The following is a 15,207-nucleotide window of genomic DNA, read 5'->3' as shown; positions in this document are numbered from 1 at the left end:
GCTCTCACTGTATCTGTAGCAATAACATTTTGAGCACTAATTATTAATGATGACACCATGCAAAGGCTTATCACTGTGTCATACAAGAACTTGACCCCAAAGCTGTAAAACCGCTCACAAAAAGCCAGCAGACTTTCCCTCTCCACAGCTGCCTCATTCTGGGGCCTAGTCCAGCTTTCTGTATGTCACTGGTATATTTCAATAGCTAACAGCTATTAAGTCCTTTAACTAAAGGATCCTGACATTCCCTGCAAGGTCTAGCTTCCGTGATTATTCAGCTCATGGTCTTTTCTCCTTAAATTGATTCCTCCTCTGCTCCTGAAAGAGGTTCTTTCGCAGCTACTCAACTATTTCACACAGCCAACAGTTACCATCTTCATTCCTCTTACATAGCCCAGGCTCAGAGGGATGACACCGGGTGAGATCCATGCGGAAGCAGCACGCCAAGGCTGTGCTCAGCACACTGGGTGTGTCCTTCGTGGGGTGGGGCAGGGTGGGGGCGGAGTATAGTGGAATCCACCCAGGGAGGAAGGGTCCGCTAAGGACTACGCAGTGAATTAAAAGAGCGAAAGAGCATGGGCCACGATGGCACTCAAGGCCTCTCCTGTCTTGCAGACTTTGCAAATGGGCATCAAGCACTTCTCTGGACTCTTCGTGCTGTTGTGCATAGGATTTGGTCTCTCCATCCTGACCACCATTGGTGAACACATAGTGCACAGACTGCTGTTACCACGCATCAAAAACAAATCCAAGCTGCAGTACTGGCTGCACACGAGTCAGGTGAGTTCTGTGGGGCTTTGGGCCGGAGTCCCCATACTTAAGAATTCTCGAGGAAGTTAGTCAACCAGAAAATGGCAAGAGATCAAAGAGGAGTGGTCAAGCACTCAGAGCTGGAACTCCCTTTATTCCACATCTCCCATAAACTGAGGACTCATAGTGTCCCTTCCTTTCCTGGAACACTACAGCTGCCCATAGAAGATACAATATAACTATTTTGAACCCAGTTTCACATGATAAAAAAAAATCATCTAAAGAGATAATGTGACAATTCTGTTCCCCAGAGATTTTTCTATGTCAAAGTGAAAGCCAGTAAGAGTCTCAAGTAGTTCCCATTTGCTTTTAGGTGGTCCTGTTCCCCTGGTCTTTGTTTCTCTGCCAGGAGTTCTGAGGCCTACTTGCCTGAAGCTATGTCTCGGAGATGCAAGGTTTTCTTTTGTAAAATAGACATCTAAACCTAACTTACAGAAATGATTAAAACCGTTGACACAGATCATTTGGACACATCTTTTTTATTATTAACCATTTTTTATTTACATCCCAAATGCTGTCCTCCCCTCCTAGTTCACCCTTGCAGAGTTCCTTCCCCCATCCTCTTTGGCTCTGAGAGGGTAGGCCCCCCCTCCCAAGTATCACCCCATCCTGGAGCATCATGTCTCTGCAGGATTTGGCACATCCTTTCCCACTAAGGCAGTCCTCTGCTACATATGTGCTGGGGGCCTCAGACCAGCCCATTTTGGCTGGTGGCTCAGTCTCTGGGAGCTCCCTGGGGTCCACATTAGTTGACTCTGTTGGTCTTCTTATGGGGCTGCCATCCAATTCTGTTCCTCCAATCCTTCTCCTAACTCTTCCAGAGAGGTCCTCAGCCTCTGTCCAATGTTTGTCTGTAGGCATCTAATCTGTCCCAGTCAGCTGCTGGGTAGCAGCTCTCCGAGGGCTGCTATGCTAGGCTGCTGTCTGTAAGCACAGCGTAGCATAATTAACAGTGTGAGGGACTGGTGCCTGTCTATGGATGGCTCTCAAGTTGGGCAGTCACTGGTTGGCCACTCCTTCAGTCTCTGCTCTATCTTTGTCCCTAATTTTCTTTTTAGACAGCACCAACCTTGGGACAAAAGTTTTATGAGTGGGTTGGTGTCCCCATCCGTCTACTGGGAGTCCTGTGTGGCTACTGGAGGTGGTCTCTTCAGGTTCCATATCCACATTATTGGGCACTACAGTCACCCACATTGACTCCTCGTCCTAGATCTCTGGGATTTCCTAGGGATTTTCCCCTATCCCTCCAGCCCCAGCAACTGCATATTTCCATTCATTCTCCTGGCCCTCTGGGTTTCTCTCCTGTTTCCCACCCATACAAGATCCTATACCCCTATCCCCTCTCCCGTCTCCCACCCAGGTCCATCCTTCCTTCTGCCTCCCATAATCATTTTGTTCCCCCCTTCTAAGTGGGATTGAAGAATCTTCACTTGGGCCTCCCTTCTTGTTTAACTTCTTTGGGTCTGTGGCTTATGTCCTGGGTATTCTGAACTTTTTGGCTAATATCCACTTATCAATGAGTACATACCATGCATGTTCTTTTGGGGCTGGGTTACCACACTCAGGATGATATTTTCTAGTTTCCTCCATTTGTCTGCAAAATCATCTCTGCCCTTTGTGGGAGCCCAATGTGGACATCCATGGTACAACCAGAGAGTGTGTCAGGAAGGAAGGACTTTAGCAAATTGCATGGTTTCATCTGACGATGTAAAATGGATGACCCACCCCCTCCCCAGTGTGGGGTTCCTTCTGCCTTCTGATACTCCATGACTTGCCTCACCTCTTGAAGGTGGATATGTTTCTGCTTTTGGCGTTCACCCGTTCTCTTACTCGTTTCCTTGCTGTGTTTTCGTTGTTTGTTTTGTTTTTTGCTTCTGTTGTTTTCTAGGCAGATAATTGGTTTTCTCAGTTGAATGCTGTTCCTTATACCTTCTGAAGGAGTCCTTTCTTTCCTTGAAATCTGCAGACAAGTGATATTCTCTGTTCTAAGCTAAATTAATTAAATTCTCAAGAAACCTGCTTTTCTTCCTTGTTTTGGTTGCTTTGGTCTGAACTCCGACCACTGTACAAGGCTTTGTACCACACAGGAGGTGTTGGTTGTCACTTCTTTCTATAGGATACCATTTCACCACCCAAAGCATTCATCCTTCTAGAAGTAGCTATAATGCCTAATAAGTACTAGCAAGTATCATGTACCCAGTGTGACTGAATGTACCAATGTGTGACTGAATGTTGACCTAATTTCACGCATGCCAGAAATTTCTGTTAAAGAAACCAAAGTTTGTAACTACTAAATAATCTGTGACATCCCAAGCACTGTTTTGTCCTCTGAAACATACAGCTCAAATGATCTCTACAAATCTGTTCTTCCTACCAGAGGTTTCACAGAGCATTAAACACGTCATTCGTAGAAGAAAAGCAGCCACGTTCCAAGACAAAACGTGTGGAGAAGAGGTAAGAAGTCAAACGTGTCTTTGCCCTTGCTAAAATAGAAGTTTAGACTGGTGCAACCACCCCTATTCAAAATGGAACTTACCTCTAAATAAGTATTCTGACCAAATTTGAGCCATCTGTTGATAGACAAAGTCAATACAAATACATGGATTTTTCAGTTACAATGAAGTAAAACAGAAAATAAAAATATCTGTGTGTATATATACACACACACACACATATGTGCACACTGAAATGGAACACAAGCAAAACAGAACATAGGTATGGGCTGCAGAGCCTGGCACCTGGGGCCCATACTGACTCTAACATTTAACAGTATGTGTTACTTAACATCTGGGCCTCAGGCTCCTCATCTGTGAAATGGGAAAAACACTATCCACTCCTTAGAGTTGTTATAAGTCATAAATGAGATAGTCAACTAAAAGACCTGAGAGTAAAGAAAATGCCTAATAAGTACTAGCAAGTATCATGTACCCAGTGCACACGACCCTTCAGTGGTGGGCCCAGCAGGCAATCCATTTTAACCTGAAATTGCCTTCTAGGCGTATTTCAATTCTCCACGTCTCTGGCACTCCTAAGAATATGTGAAGCATGCTAGAGAGATGTACTGTCAGTCCAACTCACAGCTCCCTAGGAAGAATTAAGTGCTTCAAAGGTCCACACCTTCACTGCAGCCAGCCTGTGGATGGCTCTGTTCTCATCCAAAGTGACTGAAGTTGTCAGAAGCACTTTGGGTCTGTTGGCCTCTGCTGCAGCTTCACCCAGACTGCTCTCCTGGGTCTCTCTCAGGCCCAGAGACCTCAGAGATGGGGCATTGACTCTGAGAATTGGTGGCACATCTTCAACTCAAAGCCAGAATTTCTGGGTAGTTTTAAAATCTGACACTAACACCTCTCATTCCTAACAGAAGGGAAATGGTATCCAACAGGATTCTTGTCTCGCTTTTATCTCCTCTGTGGCTGCTCTAGTCCCTTCTTTCTGGATTACATCTAGCTTGTCAGAATCATTTATACTCTCTTATGGGTCCTTTTTCCAGTCACAGAATGACTTGTCACCTGGCTGTCAGTATGGTATCCCCTTGTCACAGTGCAAGTCTGCTAGTGACAAACTATAGACTAGTCAGGTCACAGCCGTTCTGTTACGCTAGAGAAATTTTTCTATAATTCTTTAATCAGAGGGAAAAAAGACAACATAGCTGTGAAATATTGTCTTTAAATTACAGAACATTTTTTCCAGGGATAGAAACAAGAATCCCAGTGACCCTGACCCTTTAATGGGACTCTTATATACCTACTTCACCTGTGCTGAAAGCCGAATGTGTCTCTTCACTCGACTTAGCCACTCTTCCTGCAGATCCCCTTCCGGAAACTCTGACAAGGAGCTAAGACAGAATGTCTTTATCACTGTGACCCAATTAATCCTCGACCCGTCACTAACAGACTTGTGACAGCACATGGGACACCGTAGACTGAGAGGGGCTGCTGGGAGTGCTCTGTGACTAGAGATCTTAGAAAACAATGGGGATGATTCTGATAAACTGGCTATGCTCTGGAGACTGGACTCTAGCACTGGGGCTATAAATGATGAAAACTATTGTGAATGGTTGTTTCCTGTGACAATCTCCCTGCAACCCAGCCCGCAAACCTCCCAAATGCCCTGTTGGAAGTCACTCCCATCTTACGTAACTGTTCCAGGGAAGCCTGTTCAGCTCATTTTGTGATGAAATACCCGTTTCTTCTAATTAGATGCCTCAACTGCTCCAGCACCAACCACCTTGTATTCACAGGTAGCTCAAAGTCACACATCGATTACCAGAGCACAGAGATGCTAGCACAGTGTGTTACAAGGAAGCCCAGCTTCTGCTTACTATTCTGTTAGATTTCCACATAGATGCTCCAAGATTTGGGTAACCAGACTGCCTGTGAATCTCTAGGTATAGGATTACTTACGGTACCTGTCGTCTAGTAAAATGGGCAGACGACTCTCTTACTGTCCTACTGTCAATCGTTCTACAGCAGTACAGTCAGGTTTGCTGCCTTTCTCTCTTCTAAGAATAAAATGCAAGTGTCCATACCATTATGACACGTCATCCTCCTCTGTCCTCTACATTTACTGAATAAATTTGGAGGGAGAGATGAATAGAGGATGAACGTGAGATTGGTGCCTTGGAGAAATTCTAGGCCGTGGGACCAAGGCAACTTTAATGTATATCTAACACTCATTTAATGCACATGAATGAATATTTCAAGAGAGTTTTTACATGAAATTCTTGATTTACTCAGTGTGAAAAGTGAGAGGCTAAAAAGCTTCTGACCACATTACCTCTAATTCTAAGGTCTGGGAAGCAGCTATGGGTAGAATCAGTGTAGTATTTCCCCCAGACCATGACATAATTAAAGTGAACTCTGGCACCCTCTACATCTATGAGATTTCAACAAGAGCAACTGTGTGGACTGACCAGGGGGTTTGGAGTGTGTTTGTGTTAATGCCCTGGATAGGTTTCAGTCAGCTTTTGCTCTGTGAGAAGTCACCCAAATACTTAATAACAGAAATGAATTGCTTACTGATCTATGGATCGGCTCAGCTCGACTCCTGCATATATCTGTAACCAGGTTGGGGAAAGGGGAAAGCAGCTAAGAGCAGCCTGATCAACTGTCCTCTGCTAGAACCCTGTAGACTTTCTCCAGGTCTGCCACCCATCAATAGGTCAACAAGGGCTTGCACAGTACCTGCAGAGATTTGAGAATGACAATGTGTGGGGTCCTTAAAAACTTAGGCCTGGGACTTCTCAGTCTTCCTAGTGCCCAAAATAAATAGAGACCAAAGCCAAGGGTGGTGGCTCTTGACTGTAAATCCCAGCACTTGGGAGACAAAAACAAAAGAATTGCCTCTGCTGGAGAATGACACCTTGTCTCAAACAATGTTGTGAAGCTAGACCTCACAGACCAAGGAAAGAGGCCATGGATTAAAAAGGAATAAAGACTTAGATGACCTTGGCAATCCACTTCTGGGCAAAGCAACATAGGATCATTCTAAGTCTTTGTGTTTTGTTATTCATTTCCCCTCCCCTTGTCTTTCCCACTCCAGGGTTCCCACTTCCACTCTCGGGCAATTAGGAGTCCAGAAATAAAGCTGATTCCATTTTATGGGAACAAAACACAGGGACTTAATAGGGGTTTCCTACTGTGCTGCACCATGTGGTAAACTGCAAAAGTGGTCATAATCTTCCTCCTCTTCCTCCTGCTTCTCCTCCAGGGTAGAAGGAATCAGCAGTCACACTGCTTAGATTAAGCTGTTCTCACAGTGAGAAACTTCTCATTGCATCCAGTTGTCAAGGTGTATTTAGAAATTTGCCCTGCTCCCTCCCTCCCGTAGTCTCCATGATAGTGGCAAGTGGTATATGAAAGCCTAAAGGAACTGTAAATCTATTTCTAGTCATTATCACCTCAGCAAGAAGCAAAGATGCTCTGTTTGCAAGCATCAAACTTGACTGGTCATTCTCAACCTACATACTCGCCTCTAATGAGAAACACTTTGCTAAAACCTTTGTTAATGTCTTTATTCTCCCCTGAAGCCCAGTATAGTCCAGAAAGACTTAAAGTCAGCCATAAAGTATTATCAACCTATAACCAACCAATCAACCAACAATCAACCAACCAACCAACCAACCAGTGCTTAAGCACTATCTCCGAACAAAGATCTCTCACTCTTACTAGGGCTTAATCTTTAGTCATAGGATGTCTCTAGGCAGCACTGCTTTCTAACCACGGCCTATATAGGTAAGGTATAAAAATGCACCTAGGTGTAGAAAAGATGGCTCAGCAGGTGTGCTTGGTCTGAGAACTAAGCATGAGAACTGAGCTGAATCCTGAGCACCCAAGTTAAAGCCCAACCTGACTATATGTGCCTGTGACTCCAGCCTTGGGGAATGGGCTAAGGCAGATCCTGAGAGCTTACTGGCTAGCCAAAAGGTGACTTTGTGGCTCCTGTCTAAAGCAGTAAAACAGAAGGTAATAGAGGAAAACACAGGATGTCATGCTGTGCCTCAGCACACGTTTGTCCTGTCTATTCTTTCTGTCTTAGTTGTCTGTCTATCTGTCTCTGTCTCTCCTTCCTTCCTTCCCTGTGTCTCTCTGCTTCTCTCTCTCTCTCTCTCTCTCTCTCTCTCTCTCTCTCTCTCTCTCTCTCACACACACACACACACACACACACACACACACACACACACTTCAAATTATTCATAAGACAATATAACGTTTCCCATTTCATCAGAAGATATCCAATTCTAGTTTCAAAGCAACCAAAGGCTTGGTAAGACCTTCAACCCAGTTCATGGCTCCTACCAACCCCATGACATTCTAAGCAGGCAGTCCATTCATGACCTGGTGATTTCAGTTCTACAAATGTAACTAGTTCTCTGCTGTTCACATAGCAGATGGAGAAGATGGACCTGCAAGACAGAAGGGGACTCTGAATTGTCTCTGTTTCCTAGGTCCAACCTGGGACCCCAGCAGCTCATGGTATGGAATACTTCCAATCTGAGTCATGACAACCAACGAAAATACATCTTTAATGACGAGGAAGGACAAAACCAGCTGGGTACCCAGGCCCACCAGGACATCCCTCTCCCTCAGAGGAGAAGAGAGCTCCCTGCCTCACTGACCACCAATGGGAAAGCAGACTCCCTCAATGTAACTCGGAGCTCCGTGATTCAGGAACTCTCTGAGTTGGAGAAGCAGATCCAAGTGATCCGCCAGGAGCTGCAGTTGGCTGTAAGCAGGAAGACAGAGCTGGAGGAGTATCAAAAGACAAATCGGACTTGTGAATCCTAGGCTGTGTCTCCCCCCACTTTCTCAGCCCCTGGTACTCTGAAGCCCTTGAGACACTTTGTAAAGCCCTTTTATATTCCTTGACAAAGGTGTGGGGTCTGGCAATGAAGTGTGCTGTTCTCTGCCTAAGGTGCAGCAGCAGCAGCAGCAGCAGTTCTTCCCACAAAGGCCCCCAGGTCTTCAGGGTAGTAATCGTTCCGATAGTAGGAAGCTAGGGTTAGTCGGGAGTAAAGTCTGTCTGAGGGGATCGGCGAGCTGCCAGACAACTCTGGCTCCTCTCAACCTTTTCACCTGGTGCCACAAAAAAAATTCTGGTTTTTAGCCCTTTCTCTGCACCTCAACAAGAGATAAAAAGCCGTCGCTCATACCTGTGTCTTACTGGGTTGGTTTTTAATATTACTACAAAACAAAATTATCCAATGTTGCAGATTTGATACAACTCCCCAATCTAGATCTGATCTAACATTCTGAATGAGCAGGGTAGGAGCCAGGAAAACGGGACAGAACAGATACATTTAAAAAAAAAAATGGACCTCAGAATTATCACAGGTTGACTGGCTAAGCTGGCACCATGAGTTTGAGCAGCTCTGGATCTCTGAGCCTATCCTGACTAAACTTTAGTAGGAACATGTTGATGCACCACTATGAACGGGAAAGGAATGCAGAGTGGGAGCAGAAGACAGGCAGATGGTGCACTGGCAATTCACGGGGTGCTTTTAAAATAAAGCCCTGGGCCAGAAAGGCAATTTGGCTAAAGAATGTATTGCACTATACTTCTAATGGAACTAAGCACCTCCACCATAGTGTGTGCCTTCTATAAAGGAAAGAGAAGCAGCAAGGCCCTGTCCTTCACAGGAACCTTTGCTCTCCACCTAGTTAATGCCTGTAATAGGGTCCGTGAGCTGACACTATATCAAGGGAAACGTTCTGCATACCATAGGTGAGGCTGTTTTCAGATCAGTGGCCACCTCTCTTAGTCTGAGGAACCCCAGAAGCAACCAGAGGACACCACAAATGTCTACTTGAGTCTGCCCTGCTTTACCATCTCCCATCTTACTCGTCTCCGATGAGTTATGGTCAGTTCTAGTCTGATTACCCTCCTGGCTCCATTTAATGCCCTCAGAGATTAATGCAATCAGTCTAGCTTCCCCTCTGTTTAGGTATCACTTTCTAGTCACACAGTTGCTTGGCATGAAGAAAGGAATCATGAGCTCTCTAGACTTCCTTTATGTTCCCAAATGTTGGCTAAATAATCATCTAAGGCTGCCATCACAGTGCCAACACTCTTAACCAGAAGTAATGTTGGGAGGGCCTAGAGGTGGGCTCAGAATCCTAACTCAAGCCAATGCCTGAGGACACACACCACAGTCCTAAAGTTACTCTCAGAGAAGCACTGCTCTGGAAATTTGGCTCCCTCGAGGCATGTGAGAAGGACAGAGATCCTGTTGCTTTTTCTCCTTTTACTTCAGCACCCAACTACCGATTGGTTTCCACATCCCCACCCTGCACCAGAGTTCCATTTGAGGTAAACCTTCTTGTTGATCAGTCAGTGCCGCTTGTTTTTAGGTTCTCACTTCTCCAGTCATTGTAATATCTATAATGAGTGTGCAACAGTGTCCTAAGCAGTGCTCAGATCATTAAAAGGGGCTTCAGTGGCACAACTCCTCTCACTTTGGGACACAACGTCTGCATTCCACCAAGAGCTACACAGATTCCCACATAAAGATAGTGCCCTAAGTTGTAGTCAGAACACTTGAACAATGAGTTAAATGGAGGGGTAAACCTGGGACTGCAAGTAAGCTCAGATATTAAAGAGGAGCCGGGGGACTTTAAAAATAGAATAAACATTTCAATGAAAGGGGAAGAAGCCCTGAAAACAAAGGACTTTGCAGTATCCTCATGCCCTACACCCCAGCAGGCCTCAGCTGCCTGTGGCGGGTTCCATCCCTTAGCCATCCCACCCATCTGTAACAACGCCCTGGGGTCTCTGCTCCAAGCATCCCTGGATACCTGTTCAGCCTCCAAGGCTGATGTATAGTGTACCTCAATTCACATGACAGCCATGCTCCCGTAGTCCATGGACATTTGTTCAATGACTCCTATCTCGACTGTGCTCTATTAGCTATTTAAGGGAACACAGAGGTGAATTCTTTTGTAAAGAATCCTTTTGTAATGCAAACCAACTATCCCTTAAGGTATCTGTTTTGTAAGTTTGGATTTTTGTACATCTGGTTTATCTAAAAGCTTCTCTACTGAGGCATTCTGAGCAGTGGTGACCAGATGGCAGAGTCTCCTGCCTACCCACAGAGCAGAGAACCAGTGCACGCTCTTAGGAGAAACTACCTGACCAAACTGGCCAGGGTGCAGCAAGTAGCAGCAGGAGTAAAGCAGGTTTACTGCTGTCAACACTGCTTAAAATGCTTTCTTGTCCTGGGTAAAGAAAACACATAATTGCTTGTGAAGCAGTTTCATGATAAATAGCAAAAAAAAACAAAAAAAAAAAACTTTAATGGTAGTAATTGAACAGTGTTTTGCAATTTGTGAAACAGTGTGCTGTGTTTTGTACAAAGATTTCACGAGGAGAGGGAGAGTCCTTCCAAACCTTTGTTCTGCTGGCCCCTCAGCTCCCTTACTCACCCCTCAGGCTCACAGTGGGAAGTTCCAGGGACAGGGCTGTTAGAATGAGCTAAGACACTGCTTTGCCTCCTGCGCTCCTATTTCATTGGATCAGGAAAGCCTCCATTTGCCAGCCAGGCTCTAGGACTGGGAAACATGGAACATGGCAAACCGTCCCACACTCCAAGCCTTTTCTCCAAGGCCTGGCACAGGAAGCACTTAAAGCATGAACTGGGTAAGTTGGTTTGTTTGAATAAGAAAGTAAGGGTTCCACAGAGTATCTGCCACAGAAGGAAGAGTGTTCCTCCAACAAAAACATAAGTTAGAACAGGCCAGATAGCCAAGGAGGCAGCCATACGAACCTAAGAAGTCAGGGTCTGTAATGTGTCTGGATTTCCTATTAGTCATAAGATTTGCACAAACCCTATATAGGAATGGCTGCTTCCCTTCCACCCCTCTGAAATGTACGTGGAGCCACTCAGAACACAACTGTATCATTGAGGTAACTCCTCAGTGCTGGGTCTGTTACAGCCTAGGGGCAGAGTTGACCACCACTTTGTGTGGATCAAGAAGAGAAGAAACTACTTTGGAGTCTGGAAAATCAAGCCAGATATTCCACTGAGTCTTCAGTGAAACCGCTTTCCCAGACGGTAAAACCACTTCACCTCCCGCACTGTTTTGTTATGCCTTTCTCCCGACCCTACTCCCCACTCCTGCCACCAAACAACCCCGCAGAGGGATTCCTCACTCTCTTCTGTTTAGCTGCCAGTCATTTTATGAAAATGAAGTGCTTCTCAGTATTTCCTTGAGGTCTGTGAAGAGTATTTGCCCTGCGTCTTCATTTCAGTGTGTGTGCAACTGCTCCGCTCCAAGAACTGAAACGCTGTCTTGTGAGCATGACGTGAACAGGCTGTTTTGCTCCAGCCACTTTTCTTGTACAACTATGGGGATGGACTAGATGTCCTCAGGTCTTTTCCATCTTCGGTTTCTATGACTGTGGAATAAATGTTCAGACAGAAACTTCACTTTCCCTTGTGTTGCTGGCATTCATTGGGGATTGGAATACTTCAAGACCCCAGCCCCTTCCTCACAGGGACCCACTGATGTAAGACTTAGGTGACTTATGCAGGTTTCTCTGTCTAATCCTCGGCAGCACAAGAAATGCCGAGAGAGAGCAGAACCTGGACATTGGGAAGCAGGAGCATCTTTATATGAGAAAGGCATTGTAGGGAGAAAAAGACCTCTTCGTTGGGTCTCCAAAAAACTCTGCCCTAATTCTACTCCTTTAGTAATTCAACAAGAACATCCTAGTTTCCATTTACACACCAACCGTTAAACCACAACAGTGGACAGGGCAGGTATGGTCTTAGCCTTGGGGGACTTTCTCTCAACTTGATCTTCCCAGGACTTATAAATACACTGTGATAGCCAACACTTATGGGCACTTATTATAATATAATGAAGTCTCATTTAATCGTGTGATTATATTACAGCCATGTGATACTAAACACTTCAGATGTAGTCTACAACAGTCAAACACAAATAGTTTACAGATAGAAAAAACAAGTCAGAGAGATTACAGGTGGAAGAAACATGTCAGAGACTTTATGACCTGCCCAAGGCCCCACAACTAACAACAGTAGTCGAGGTTAGTGTGCACAGAGCACCGCCATAAAACAGTACTGTCGGCATTTTGCTTAATGCCTGCCTCTTCCTCCTCCTCCAATATCTCTCATCTGTCCTACTCCGACCCAAGCCTCAACTTGACCAACCAGCTCTACAGAGCAGAGGGAAGCCGAAATGACTGCACTTGGTCACTCAGACGCAAGGCTCATAGCCAATTACCCAAGCAGACAAAAATAACTATCTGCACCTGTTCTGCTTTCTAAGCCCTGTCAAGCACTGGTACAAACAGCTTCAAACCTCAGCAGCCCCACAGCCATGCAGGCAGTTTCTGACAATTCAAGCAATTTCAGTAGCTTGCAAACTTGCCCTCATGAATCTTCTAGCCTGACATATTCTCTACACATTCTTTTGAAATATAACCAAGTCAAATCTCATAAAAGTATGAGCTTGCTATAACCTAATAAAACTGCCAACTTCTTCAAGACATTTTTCATCATTCATTCCGGGGGTCCAAGTATTAAGACAAGTTACTGGAGATAGCAAGGTAATGGGAGATTCTGATCTCAGGGACCCATAAGACTCAACATAGTATGAAATATACGTCTAGCAATACAATATGGTGTGGACTCTAATAAAGGAATGCACATCAAGGCCAGGGAGATGACTCAGTGGTAAAGTGACCTCATGCACACATGAGAACCTGAGTTCGTATCTCCAGAATCCATGTAAAAGGCAGGCGAAATAGCATGTATGTATAAACTCAGTGCTCCTATAGCAATATGGGAGGCAGAAACAGGAAAATCTCTAGAAGCTAATAGGTCAACTAGACTAAAACACAAGGGATGGGGGTGGGGGAGACTCAAAGAAGATGGAAAGCAAGAACTGACACCCGAGTCCTCTAACCTTCACGCACAGACACACACACACACACACACACACACACACACACACGTGCTCGTTATACACATATTTATCCATAAAGTTTTTTTAATGCACATTAAGTCCTACAGCAGCAAAGATGACACCCTGCTCTTCCTGTGTTTCACAGGTGCAAATGTGTGTGTGCTAGTAGTGTGGAGACATAGTTGGAAGGTGACAAACATCTTAAGAAAATTGTGCACAGGTCCAGAATGGGGAGACCATAGCAATTAGGGACCTAGAGGACTTCAAATACTTCAATATGACAAATGTTAAGTACAAGCTTTATGGAGTAAGAGAAAAGCAGGACCAAGATCACCCTGATACACTGCATATATCCCTAAGTTGATAGGGCATACACATCAAAGGATCATAAGCTCTTAAGTATCCATTCTCTCATTCATTCATTCATTCCTATTCTCTCCCCCCTCCCCCCATCTTCCCCTACCCTCTTTCTTTCAATGAGAATAAAAGAGAAGTAAACGTCTGAGAGTCACATGCCAATTGAGTGGCTGGCTCACCCAAGGGGCCCACAGCCTGCCGCCTCATCTCTAAAGAACAGTCTGGGCTCCTTTTCAGTTCTCACAGCTGACCTTTCAAATCATCTCATTTCACTGACATCAGTAACCTGAAACCCTCTAGGCACATCATTATTTTACCTATTGGTTCTATGGCTCCAATATTGTCTACACTGTCACTCAAAGAAAGGCTAGTCTATATTAAGAGAAGCTCCAATTGTTGCAGGCTGTCTCTATAGAAATATTAACTTCAAAATTTCCAACAATTCTTTTAGTTATTACCATAAATTAAACTTTCAGTCATAAATATTTGAAATTTAAAGAGTTAATGTATAAAGAAAAGCACTTTGGAAGAGAAAAAAAAAAGGACTGAATTCACACACAGGTACAGTAAGACAGACATCTGAACGGTTGGCAGAAGGAAGGGAGCCCAATTATACAGACACCTTTACTGAGTACTGCATGCCTCTGCCACATGTTGGGGATTTAAGACATTGTCCTGTCCAGATCCAAATCTTGGGAATTTTGAGACAGGTTAAAAGACCTTAACAGCTATGTCAGGAAGGGACCAAGATTTAGAGGAAATCCTCAAAAGTAAGGATAGTAACCAGCTGACTTAGTTGGTTTTCTATTGCTGTGACAAAACAACATGATCAAGGCAACTTACATAACAAAGCATTTACTTTGGGACTCAGTTCCAGTGGCAGCAGGCAAACATGGTACTGGAGTAGTAGTTGAGAGCTCACTTCTCAATCCACAAGCACGGCAGAGAGCTTACTAGAAACACCATGGGACTTTGAAACTTCCAAGTTCACCCCCTCCTCCAGTGACATGTCTCCTACATTAAGGCCACCCCTCTGAATCCTTCCCAAACAGTTCCACCAGCCGGGAACTCAAATATACTAGCCTGTGAGAGTTACTCTCTTTCAAATACTACATACAGCAAAGTATTTCCTTAGATGCACTGAGACTTGGGTTTATCAATCAACTGGTTGTCCTCGGGAAAAAGCAAGCAAACAAACAAAAACACCCCCACAAAAAAATCTTGAAATACAAAATAAAAAGGCATTCCAACCAACAAATGATAATGGGCATGAAACTATCTCTTCTTACAAGAATAAATACCACCATCCCAGTAGGTCTGGAAGACAATCACTTTATTGTCTTGGCACTATCAAATCATGTATCATTTAAGTGGTGTATGCATATTATTCTGTAAGTATAGCACTCCCCTGCCCTTGAAAGACAAGGACAGCTAGTAATCTGAACAGATAATAAGAAAAAACAAAGTACCCAAGCGATATCCATAAAGAACGTAATAGCTAGTATCAGAGACAGCTCAGTACCTTTGAAAGGGATCCCTGAGAGTAAATAGAGATAAACCTAATATAAGACATATGCCTCAGTTTGAGCATCCCCGATTTTGGTCAATACTA

At 44.5% G+C, this 15,207-nt stretch overlaps 1 protein-coding gene across 3 annotated transcripts in view; it reads left to right on the top strand.

The window, feature by feature from the left end:
- Nucleotides 1–11,734, top strand: part of Grin3a (glutamate ionotropic receptor NMDA type subunit 3A) — a 199,548-nt gene extending 187,814 nt beyond the window's left edge. Inside the window, exons 7-9 of one of the 3 annotated variants that reach the window (XM_039109241.2) lie at nt 616–780; nt 3,188–3,264; nt 7,700–11,734. In XM_039109241.2, the coding sequence (XP_038965169.1) occupies nt 616–780; nt 3,188–3,264; nt 7,700–8,096 (639 nt within the window). In that variant the 3' untranslated portion in view covers nt 8,097–11,734. 3 annotated transcript variants of the gene reach the window in all.
- Nucleotides 11,735–15,207: the final 3,473 nt, after the last annotated feature.

This window comes from Rattus norvegicus, chromosome 5 (assembly GCF_036323735.1).
Source record: "Rattus norvegicus strain BN/NHsdMcwi chromosome 5, GRCr8, whole genome shotgun sequence".
NCBI classification, from domain to species: Eukaryota; Metazoa; Chordata; class Mammalia; order Rodentia; family Muridae; genus Rattus; species Rattus norvegicus.
The sequence above is the reverse complement of the archived record's forward strand: the minus strand, read 5'-3'. Positions and strand labels throughout refer to the sequence as shown.